Consider the following 12,822-nt stretch of genomic DNA (forward strand, 5'->3'; position numbering starts at 1 on the left):
AAACTGTCCATTTTAAGCTGAAATAAGATGGTAAAATGACAGAAAGCCCACTGGCTATTTTAACCATTGAACGAGGAGTTATATCATAATTATAACATGTCAAAATTGCTCTGTTGACCTACAAACACAACATTTTGGCTGATTTTGTATTTTAAGTATAAGTTGGGACATGTGTAACGGATACAAAATGCCAAAAACCTCAGGGTTGAAAAAAAATTATCAATTTCATATTATAAGATCATACATTATGGCTTTAATTAAACATACTGCCATTGGTCCACATACTGTATATTATGACTGTTATATTTGAGTTGCATTTATTTAATGTTTAATTAAATCCATCATACAATATGGCTTTAATTAAACATACTGCCATCGGTCCACATACTGAATATTGTGACTGTTACATTTGAGTTGCATTTCAGTAATTTGTATAAACAATTTGTACAAAGGGGAACACCAATGGCCCTTTAAACATTATATTTCTAAAATTAAAACTCTTAGAAAATCAAACAACATCATCAGACTTTGAGATGATCCCTAATCACATGCTGAAGTATATATCTGAGAATATACACTAAAGATAAATTCTAAGACACTGTGTGCAACACAAACAAAACATCAAGTAAAATATATACGAAAATCAACAGTTGCAGGGAAAAAACACTGTTGAAACAGGTGCTAGAACTTAATCAACATAAAGGATAGATAAAATTACAAGATGGGCATACATATCCAAACCTGGGGGGCTTATACTCATGTATAAAAGTTGTAAGCATCTGCGTGAATTAACTTTCAAAAAGGACTCTAAGCTGGGATGTCGAAAATTGGTCAAACTAACCCTAAAAGGGGATTGTACTCAAATAAAAGCATCCTAAGAATTGGTTTGAAATTTGCCCCTAACCAAGGATAGACATTATGTGTGTTTATTCCTGGCACTGTTGACGTCGGTCAATTTTTTTAAATCTGGTTTGTAAAATTGCTCACAAACCACTCTTTTGTGTCAAATAACTTGATATAGGTCTCCACTAATGGCCATTCATTGTGTAATTTTAAAAAAAATACCCTAAATGAGGATCGTCCTTTACAAAACACCTCTTCTAGCAAACTGAGTGTTTTCAGACCCTAATCACAGATCAGCGTTTTGCTTTTCAAAACCACCCTAAATCCGCATTTTCTTTCATGCGGATGCTTGCAACTTTGATACATGAGTATCCCCCTGATAGAAACACATGGTGGTTTAATGAGAATGCACCCTTGGTTAGATGGGTCAACATCATTATTGAAAGTGCTGTGCATATACTTACATGGGATTGGTAGTGGAAACAGATTTAAAAAATAACACCAAATTTATAGCACAGCACTCTATATAGTCAGGGCCGTCAAGAGCCATTACGGGCCCTGGAGTATGAACACATGGCCCCTTTGATCAGCAATTATGTGCAGGACTTCATAAGTGGGGCAAAATTTCCAAATCATCCTGCTGACACCCCAGTCACTGCCCATGGAAATAATGTTTACTGACTAAAATTGGTGACCCTAAATCTTTTTCACCAGGGTGCTTGAGATTACAATTTTTTGTTGATTTACAGGCCCATTAAGGTATGTTTCCTTTACTTTTTACAGGCCCTCAGAGACTCTGGACCCCGATCCCCTAGGACACCCCAACACCCCTTTGTCAGTACAGTTAAGTCAAAACTGAGTCTGGAGCTTTTTGTAACCTAGTTTATAGCTAGGACATGACTACAATTTGTCAGTTTACATATGGAAAAGTTTTCCTATGAAAGTCTCTTTAAATAAATTATACTCGACTCCAGTGTGTGCACGCTGTGTGTACAGAGGCGTTCGAGGTCAATGCACAATGCATACATTACCACACAACAAACTAAGCAGGGCTGTACGGAAGAGGGTATGGTTTTTCCTACGGTACGACGGCATTTTGTAACCAATCAGATTCCTTTTTAGAGAGGAGAATCTGGCAAAGTATTTCTAGGAAATACCGTTTGAGCCAAGTCAATCGGACTGATTATTATCAAGTGAGGGCCGTCTATAGCACGCTACTTTAATGACACGGGGTGCATGTCAGTGTATTTCGCCATAAATCGAGTGAGATTTTGGGAATACCTCATGCGTGTTTAGTGCTCCTGTCGACGAGGTCTTTCATCAGATTTCCTAGAAAATCGGGAAAGTAAAGTTTAATATATACATGAGACAATTAAGAGTGAGCCAAAAATAAAAGACTTTCCCTTTATAATAATTGAAGTTGAAAGTGAAAAAAGACAATTTTCTCCTATTGCTTAACTGTGGGACCCCTTTTATTTGAGCAAAAGAGACTACTTTTCCATATGTTGTTGTTTTTTGTTGATATATATCACTTCCTTTTTGGCTAACAACTATTCTACAAAGTCAACTTCAAATAAAAACAACATCAAATTAACACACATTCAGAATTTATTGATATTCATGATGTACACAAAATCAAATGAAGTTGGTAATTTGAAAGTGTGGACCCCACTACAGGTAAGTGTTCTTTGGGGCCATCACTGAGGAATTCCTCGGCAAATGATTCTGCTATATATTAATGAGGTTAACGACTGGATGTAACTAATTTGTTGACATTCGAACAACAAACATTGTTGCACTTGCAGTATTATTTTTTCTTTATCACACCCTTCTGCAGTGGCATAGCCAAGGGCAGGAGGGCAAGGGGAAGCTGCCTCCTTTGGAATATCCCACTGTGGGCTATGGGATGCTCACCACTGGACTTTTTTTAGATTTGTATACCTTTTTTTTTATAATTTTCGTCAAATTTTGCCTTTCTCTGAAAGTCACCTTATATGACTTCCCCACACCCTTGGCCCCTTCTGAAAATATCCTGGCAATATCCCACCGTGGGCCATGAGATGCTCGCCACTGGATATTTTTAGATTTGTAGGCCTTTTTGACCATTTTTGTAAAATTTTACCCCTCTCCCCCACCCCCTTGGCTCCATCTGAAAATATCCTTGAAAGGGGGGCAGCTGCGCTCTTTACAATATCCCTCCATGGACTGTGGGATGCTCGCCACTGGACATTTTTAGATTGTAGACCATTTTTGTCAAATTTTACCTTTCTCTGAAAGTCACCTTATACCCCTCTCCCCCCCACCTTGGCCCCTTCTGAAAATATCCTAGCTACACTGCTGCCCTCTGGGGTCATGCATTGTTCTCTCAAACATAAAATAATAGGTGCATTACTATGTCATTTGAACCTCATCAAAAATCAAACCTAATCATTAACTCTCTCCATGTGGGTGTCAACTGCAGACGACAAGTTTCAAATTTTTTAAAACAATTTCAAAAATTTCGAATAGTAAAGTTTCATGAGCGTATTTGGAATCAGCATGAAAAATGCATTAAAATGAGTACAAACAAACCTAGTATTGGTTCAGTAGTTCTTTTAAGATAGCTCTTGATATTTTGAGAAAATATCTCAAATCTTGGGACTTTTTATGTTGAAGCCTATGGCTAGCATGCAGACAGAGCATTAACCTCTTGAACTTGTGAAAAAGAGTAATCATGCAATGCAAGCAATTCTTTATCACAAATATCACAACACTGCATAATTCAACAGCCTCACCAGACAACAGAAACCAAGTTACCTTTAGCTAGATCCTGTCACCATGGGATAGAGCAATATATAAACAGAAATAATCACATATAACTTAGCAAGTAATACATACAATGTTTTAATTCCTTTTATACTGCAGCAGCTCTCTGAAAATGGTACATGTACATGATAAAAGTCAAGATCTGGTTTTTTTAGGGTGATTTTCTCAAAATCAGAACATTTTGGCATAAGTCGTGATCTCACAGGAGTGATTTCCTTCCTAAAAATATATACATACTTTTACATATTTTGAAACATTAACTTGAAGCAAAAATGAAGTCGGGGAAGATATAAATTCACTCCCCATACGGATTTATTCAGTCACTGCATCATGCAAATAATACTTAAGAGTGCACACCAGTAAATTTTTAAAATGTTTTTTAAAAGCAAAAGGTACATACCATCTGGTAGGCTTTGTTCCTCTATACTACTGTTATTGGCATCATCATAACTTCTTCTCTTCATTCTTGATGGAACTGAAGATGATGGAGGACCATATTCCTTGGAGGGGTTTAAAGGCATTGATGTTTTTCTTCTTAACATCTGCGCTAAAGAAGAACGTCTTCGTGGGGAGTTTCGATGACCTGTGATTGGAGAGTACTCAAGTTCTACAGACTTTGTCCGGCAGTAGAGGCCCTTTGGCTTTACTTTGGCAATACGTGTAGCCTGGGGGAGAAACAATTGAGATGAAATTATTTGAAACTTATCTAGTTACCCTGCAAACACATAATGTTGCACAGAAAATGTTTAAATGTTGAGTGAAGCAGGGACCTTGTATGGAGGGACTGGAAACGCCTTCCATCCATTGTACCATGCGAGTTGCTGGTTTACAAATTATCCTCAGTTGAGCAAGCATGAATAATACGTTGATCAATAGACCCTAGTACGAATCCAAGCACAGTTAAGCAGTATACAGACTTTTTATTGTACGTACAATATTGTATGTACAATATGTACGTTATTTAATCTATTGCCATTCTATTTCCAGTACTGTTTAAGTTCTAACGAATGTTTGATGACGTAAAATCGATAATATATTTCTGCTACATATTGTATGTAACATATTATCGATTTTTCGTCATCAAACATTCGTTAGAACTTAAACATTACTGGAAATAGAATGGCAATAGATTAAATAACGTATATATTGTACATACAATATTGTACGCATAATACTGAGTCTGAAGCGCTTTACAACACTGCGCTTGGCTTGTATTGTACATTGCGAAATGAGCCTACATGTTTGCTAGTATAATGACAGACTCTAGAAATGCCAACATAAATCTTCAAAGAACATCATCTTAAGAATTATTTCAGTATCGAAATCAGTAGGAATACCAAGCGTCGGTGTACACATTCCAGAAAAAATATAATTTTGTTTGTTCTAGCATTCTCCACAAAATTATCACATTTTGTCTCCAAAATCCTATGTAAATGATTCTCGATGCTACACAGAAATTATTTTCGACAAAGGATAGAAATTTTACACAATTTGTCATAACTTAAAAAGATATTGGAATACTTTGATGTTTTTTTTGATATTTTGTAGAGCAACATGAGTAAATAATAAAATTCAAACATCACGCCCTCGGCGCAACTCGCATACAATCAAAGGTCGTGAAAGATAATCTGATAACAATAGCTTGACAATAGCTATCAATAATCCCGTTTCCAGTCCCTTTATACACGGTCCCTGAGTGAAGTAAATATAAAGGGTATAAAATCTTTTAATAACAATCAAAACCATTTGTTTAAACTTACTGCCAAAAATTCTAACATATTGTTTTAAGCATGCACATATTTTTGGGGCACCAGCCCCCGGTAAAAGCGGGACGGCCAAAACGAAGCGGGCGGCCAAAACGAAGGGGGCTATCTAAACATCGAAGATATCGGACCTGCCTATGTGGAACTTACCCAAGTGTCATGGTCCTCCATTGTTACATGTATAAATAAACTAGCTTGGTCCAAACCTTCTAGATGAACATGTCTATAGCCTGATATGGATAAAAGGAGATAAAGAAAATGGTAAAATAAGATAAATGGATAAATAAATAAAATAAAAGACTAATACCTTTCAGCATAACTAGTAACCAATTATTATTCTTTGCTAGCATTGGTACAATAAAAAGCTACTTTGCTACACATCCAAATTCTAAATAACAGGTTTATTTTCACTGATTTCAAAGATAGTAAGCTGTAACTAATTTTCGGAACGGGATTGCTAGCGGTATGATATCAAAAAGTAGAAACTATAACCCCGGGACCATAACCTTTGGAGTAATTGAGCTGTTATTTGCAATTCTGGGTAAAAACCACATGTGCCTGCTAACGGTCAAAACATTTTTATTGCATGAGGTGAAAGGGCTTTGGTAGTAGGTTACAAAAAGTCACATCAAAAATTCCTCCGGAGCTTGTTGCCATAGCAACGGCAGTTTTTATGATTTTCGTGATTTTTGCTTATTTTGGGGTGAAAATAAGGGAAAATATGTACTTTTCTGAATTGCTCCTGACTTTAAATGTGAAGTCACATTAAAAAAGTAACCTTACCACCATAAAGTATTGTCTTTGTGCTTTCCCCAGATGCAAAAAATATTTCAATAATATTTCCCCATGTTCAATTTTAGTGCTGGGCAACATTGCCAATTTAGCACTTTTGAAAAAATGCAATTTTTACCCTATCTTTGAAGTCTAAAAACTAATTTTGCTTGAGCACCCAGAATTATTTCCTCTTTGTTGGTACTTGGGCAGACATTGCCCCTTCCAAATTTGGTAAAAAATCTCTGGGGCTATTTGACCTGTAAAGCCAGTGTTGCCAGAAAGTTTGATAATTTTCAAAAAATGCATTTTTCAAAATAATGCATTTTCTACATATTTACTCATGTAACCTTTAATACCACCAACTTAATTGAAATATTTGCACACTTTGCATACATGATTAGACACACACTGCAACGGAAGCAACACTTTGAGGCTGGGTTCAAATCCTGTCCTGCAAAAACCGGTATTGCCAGAACATCTTATTTTATTAATCCAAATTTCCAATTTGTGCATTTTACAATTATTTATTCAATTAATTTTATAGTATCAATGTAGTTGAATATAATGTGCATTTAAACATCATCTGATACAATACATGTTCAGACACATGGGCGAGTTTCTCGACAGGTGGCTTAGTAAGCCTTAGGCTTTGGCGACCTAGAGGATACTAAGCCTACTTTTGACCCACAATAGTAATTTTTACATAGAAAATTGTTTGGAAAATGATATATGCACCTTAAAAAAGTGTATCAGCTTACTAAGATGGACGTTTGGATCAAAAAAAAAAAGTAAATCACAATATTTTTCTGTGACCTATTTTTACCTATGACCTCTTGGAATTCATAAGTAGGCCTAAAATGTAGGTTTTTAATGATTTTGGTCATTTTGGGCAAAAATGGACCCTTTTTAACAACCATCACAAACAGGTTTTGAAACTTAGGCAATGATGGTATTGCCAGATTATATGACAATTAATTTACCCACAGGCTTACCCGTAATTTTTGTGTTCGTCAAACATGCGTGCATTTGTTTGAAAACGTAGCCATGTAAAATTAATGATACGCACACTAATATAAACTTCAAACTCCCATGGGGGCATCAATATTGATATTTGCATTATTTGACACCCTTATTGAATTTCTCTCCTAAATTAAGACATCCGTTCTGATACCATCAATTTGACTTCTACTTTTACGTTGATACAGGACCTGTTCCCGGTCCCCGCACTCAGTGCATCCATGGGTATTCATGCTCGTCGAAAATTTCGCGAAATAGGGGGTGTTTTTAGATGAAGAAATGCGATTCATGAAACACACAAAAAGGGGTATTTTTCAAACCATGTGTTCGCGAAATTGAAAAAAAAGGGTCATTTCATAGAGCAGCCTACGTGTTTCTGTCAGAAAAGGGTATGTTAGAAATATCGTTCGCGTTTTAGCTGAAATAGGGTATTGTCGAAGGGTAAATAATTAGCAAATCGCTAAAAAAGGGTGTTTTTCCCCTTAAAACTTCGCGAAATGAGATGCAAAAGGGGGTGTTTTTAAAGTTCACCGACAAGCATGAATACCCGCGGATGCACGGAGTGCGGGTACCGGGGACCTGTTGAAGATATACTTGTCCAGGGTGGAAAGGTAACATCACATGTGTTCACATCGAAACAACCGTGCAGACAATATTTACAATGCAAATAATAATCCAACTGGTGAAGAAGCTAGTGGGTCATGATAGGCTGTTGCAATTAAAACACTCCCTATTTTCCCGATTTCCCCTTGTTTCTAACACAATCCTCAAGATAATTTTCTATCTGTATGTGTAGGCCTATATGCTATCAATTTGGTTTAAAATTGCCATTCCAAAAGTATCATGGTATGATCATTGGGTGGAAGGGAGAGCAGTTTCATATCCCCGCCAAGACCCCGGCGCGGATTGGGGGGGCAGTGGGCTCCGGCCCCTCATTCCGCCCCCCCTCCTCGTCCTAAAAGCATTTGAAAATTACTGCGGGCCCGCCAATATGCAGGGCGAGTGGACGGGAGGGCCACCCATTTCGTACATTTTTCTCTATTTTTTCTCAAATCCCCCCTCTGACTGCCCTGGATCCGCCACTGCCAAGGCCACATCATTTCACATTTCAGGTGGGATAGACCTAAGGGGGGCAGCTATGGCCAGCTATGGCCAGCTATGGCTGCCATTGAGGTGTAGGAATGCATGAAATTGGATTCATCTACAATATAGCCTCGATTCTTTGTTAGCCTTGTGTGCCATGTTTCGCTAAAATTGTGTAGATGTAGTCAACGAAAGCCTGTTGAGTCAGGTTTAAAACTCATCATTCTCATAATAGATTACACAAAATATCTGATATATTTACAGGCTAGATCACACAAGTTATGTCTGGAAAATGTACTTAAACCATTGCTATGACGTCTATTCATTACTGAAGATTATTTTCTACTGAATGAACACTTGACACGTTTCTATGCAAGAATCCACAGTTTTAGAGCGTATTGTTAGTATAAAGCAATGGTTTAAATCAGCGAATACACTTGAAACTGTTATTCCTTGATACGAGTTCACTTTCGGCTATGCCTTGTGGATTCGTAATCAAGAATCAACAGTTTCGTGTATTCTCATTAACAGGATTATCATAAAGCCTAAAATATTGTTTGATTGGCATAACATTTTAAGCTATTAGGAGAATTCAAAGAGATGCCAGTTTACAAGGAAACGGCCTTTTACGCCCATTTTTACTGGGAAATTAGCTCTATTTCACAGATATTTGCTTAAAATGAGCATTAATGGTCGTTGCCATGGAAACTGCATACTTGTTGAATTCTCTCAATAGCCTAAAATTAAAGAAGCCCTATTTATCAATAAAGTTAAGTGTAATTTAAAACTTTTGTAATGCAAAAAATTGCTAAAAATGGTAAAAAGGGTCCATTTTTACCCAAAATGAACAATATCATTGAAAACCGGCATTTTAGGTCTACTTATGAATTACAAGAGGTCATAGGTCAAAATCATAGGTCACTTTTTTGATTTAACATCCATCTTAATAAACTGATACACTTTCCAAGATGCATTTGTCATATTTCAAAAAAATTTCCATGTAAAAATTACTATTTTGGGTCAAAACTAGGCTTTAGCCTATAGTATCCTCAAGGTCGCCTAAGCCAAAGGCTTACTAAGCCACCTGTCGAGAAACTTGCCCATGTGTCTGAACATGTATTGTATCAGATGATGTTTAAACATTATATTCAACTAACATTGATAGTATAAACTTAACCGAATACATAATATTGTAAAATGCACAAATTGGAAATTTGGATTAATGAAGTAAGATTTTCTGGCAATACCGGTTTTTGCAGGACAGGACTTGTCCCCAGCCGCAAAGTGTTGCTTACGCTGCAGTGTGTGTCTAATCATGTGTGCAAAGTGTGCAAATATTTCAATTAAGTTGGTGGTATTAAAGGTTACATGAGTAAACATGTAGAAAAATGCATTATTTCGAAAAATGCATTTTTTGAAAATTATCAAACTTTCTGGCAACACTGGCTTTACAGGTCAAATAGCCCCAGAGATTTTTTACCAAATTTGAAAGGGGCAATGTCTGCTCAAGTACCATCAAAGAGGAAATAATTCTGGGTGCTCAAGCAAAATTAGTTTTTAGACTTCAAAGATAGGGTAAAAATTGCATTTTTTCAAAAGTGCTTAATTGGCAATGTTGCCCAGCCCTAAAATTGCACATGGAGAAATATTATTGAAATATTTTTTGCATCTGGGGAAAGCACAAAGATAATACTTTATGGTGGTAAGGTTGCTTTTTTAATGTGACCTCAAATTTAAAGTCAGGAGCAATTCAGAAAAGTACATATTTTCCCTTATTTTCACCCCAAAATAAGCAAAATCACGAAAATCATAAAACTGCCGTTGCTATGGCAACAGGCTCGGAGGAATTTTGATGTGACTTTTGTAACCTACTACCAAAGCCCTTTCACCTCATGCAATAAAATTTTTTTGACCGTTAGCAGGCACATGTGGTTTTTACCCAGAATTGCAATTATGAATTTTGTATTATCAAATGATTCTTTATCACAGAAACTGACACCCAAAAATGGCATGATCATGATGATTTGACATAAAACTTACCTGGCATGAGGCTGCGTACTGGCATAGTGAATTGACCTATGAAATCTCTACCAATAGGATCTTCATCCCACACAGCAAATCTTATCAATGCTAGGTCAGCTAGGTGGATGGTGAAAGTCATGTTGCAATCCCAATGAGGATTAAAACCTACAATTCAAAAGAAGAAACTGTGTTGGTAAAAGTACTAACCAGGGGCGTGTCCAGAAACCTAGAGCTACCGAGGTGTGCCCCCACCCCCTTAATGGGATATAAATGTAACATCCCAGCAAACACAAAACGTTTTCGACATCATTCGCAAAAGGTTATAAAAGGTTGTCAGAAAACGTTTAAATGTCGGGTTATATAAAGGGTACATTAATGGTATAAAACGTTTTCATAACATTAAATAACATTTGTTGGTAATTTACTACACAGAAAACACAAATGTTTTACAGAAAACATTTAAATGTCGGGTTATATAAAGGGAATAAAAACGTTTTAATAACATTCCAAAAACATTTTTGAAAACTTGGTACAAATCATTTTAAACAGAATGTTATTTTGGGGTTGAAAAAATATTTTGCAAAAAATGTTTGCCCAAAATATTTACAATAACGTTTTTAAAATGTTTTCACGACCTTTATATAACCCGACATTTAAATGTTATTAAAACGTTTTGTAAAAAAACATTTTAAGAACATTTCTGTGTTTGCTGGGTGCAAATATTTTAACATAATGTTATTTAAGTGTTAACAAAATATTTGGCCAAAAATGTTTGCAAAAATAGTTTACAATGACATTTCGAAAACATTTAAAAAATATTGTTGTAGTGTGTTTTCATACAAAACGTTTTAAAATGATTTTATGACCTTTATATAACCCGACATTTTAATGTTATTAAAACGTTTTTACCTAAACCAAAACCAAAAATATAACTTATTTAAAATGTTTTAAAAACGTTTTTGTGTTTGCTGGGATGTTCTGCACCATTTTGCCACAGAAATGGGATATAAATGTTCTACACCATTTTGCCCGTGTGTATGTGTTTCACAGAAATGGGATATTAAGTGTCACACGTTCTGCACCATTTTGCCAGTGTATGTGTTTCACAGAAATGGGATATTAAGTGTCACGTGTTCTACACCATTTTGCCAGTGTGTATGTGTTTCACAGAAATGGGATATTTTTGCGGGTATATCTAGGCATTAACAGCTGAAATCTAGGAGATAACGCTGTCGAAACTTCAGCCAGATACAAGTGACCTGGTGAACGAAGTGGGTCGCCGTAGATAGCTGGTCGGGGTATTTTACAGGACAGACAAGTGTAGCTGACAATCGGGCGTTACCCTGATCGGAACCGCCTGTAAACAAAATCTTTTATCATGGATCATCTGCCCCGCCATTACCAGATGAACAACGGGGAGAGCGGAGATTTTTTTTTTTTAGGTCCTGCGGGGAATCGAACCCGGGACCTCTCGCACCAAAGGCAAAGACCTTAACCAGTGTGCCACGCTGCTCCCTTAAGTGTCACATGTTCTGCACCATTTTGCCAGTGTGTATGTGTTTAACAGAAATGAGATATTAAGTGTCACATGTTCTGCACCATTTTGCCAGTGTGTATGTGTTTAACAGAAATGAGATATTAAGTGTCACATGTTCTGCACCATTTGGCCAGTGTATTTGTTTAACAGAATGGGATATTAAGTGTCACATGTTCTGCACCATTTTGTCAGTGTGTATGTGTTTAACAGAAATGGGATATTAAGTGTCACATGTTCTGCACCATTTTGCCAGTGTGTATGTGTTTAACAGAAATGAGATATTAAGTGTCACATGATCTGCACCATTTTGCCAGTGTGTTTGTGTTTGACAGAAATGGGATATTAAGTGTCACATGTTCTGCACCATTTTGCCAGTGTGTATGTGTTTAACAGAAATGAGATATTAAGTGTCACATGATCTGCACCATTTTGCCAGTGTGTTTGTGTTTGACAGAAATGGGATATTAAGTGTCACATGTTCCGCACCATTTTGCCAGTGTGTTTGTGTTTAACAGAAATGAGATATTAAGTGTCACATGTTCTGCACCATTTTGCCAGTGTATGTGTTTAACAGAATGGGATATTAAGTGTCACATGTTCTGCACCATTTTGTCAGTGTGTATGTGTTTAACAGAAATGGGATATTAAGTGTCACATGTTCTGCACCATTTTGCCAGTGTGTATGTGTTTAACAGAATGGGATATTAAGTGTCACATGTTCTGCACCATTTTGCCAGTGTGTATGTGTTTAACAGAAATGAGATATTAAGTGTCACATGTTCTGCATCATTTTGCCAGTGTGTATGTGTTTAACAGAAATGGGATATTAAGTGTCACATGTTCTGCACCATTTTGTCAGTGTGTGTGTGTTTAACAGAAATGAGATATTAAGTGTCACATGTTCTGCACCATTTTGCCAGTGTGTATGTGTTTGACAGAAATGAGATATTAAGTGTCACATGTTCCGCACCATTTTGC

At 36.5% G+C, this 12,822-nt stretch overlaps 2 protein-coding genes across 2 annotated transcripts in view; one reads left to right on the forward strand and one right to left on the reverse strand.

Moving 5' to 3' along the window:
• The window catches only part of LOC140160676 (uncharacterized), a 64,715-nt gene that overhangs the window by 36,368 nt on the left and 15,525 nt on the right, over nt 1-12,822 (forward strand). The window lies entirely within an intron of this gene.
• Nucleotides 1-12,822, reverse strand: part of LOC140159989 (uncharacterized) — a 102,257-nt gene that overhangs the window by 5,722 nt on the left and 83,713 nt on the right. Inside the window, 3 exon segments of the mRNA XM_072183256.1 lie at nt 4,049-4,313; nt 5,562-5,641; nt 10,326-10,472. Of these exon segments, the coding sequence (XP_072039357.1) occupies nt 4,049-4,313; nt 5,562-5,641; nt 10,326-10,472 (492 nt within the window).

This window comes from Amphiura filiformis, chromosome 9, assembly GCF_039555335.1.
Source record: "Amphiura filiformis chromosome 9, Afil_fr2py, whole genome shotgun sequence".
Classification (NCBI taxonomy): domain Eukaryota; kingdom Metazoa; phylum Echinodermata; class Ophiuroidea; order Amphilepidida; family Amphiuridae; genus Amphiura; species Amphiura filiformis.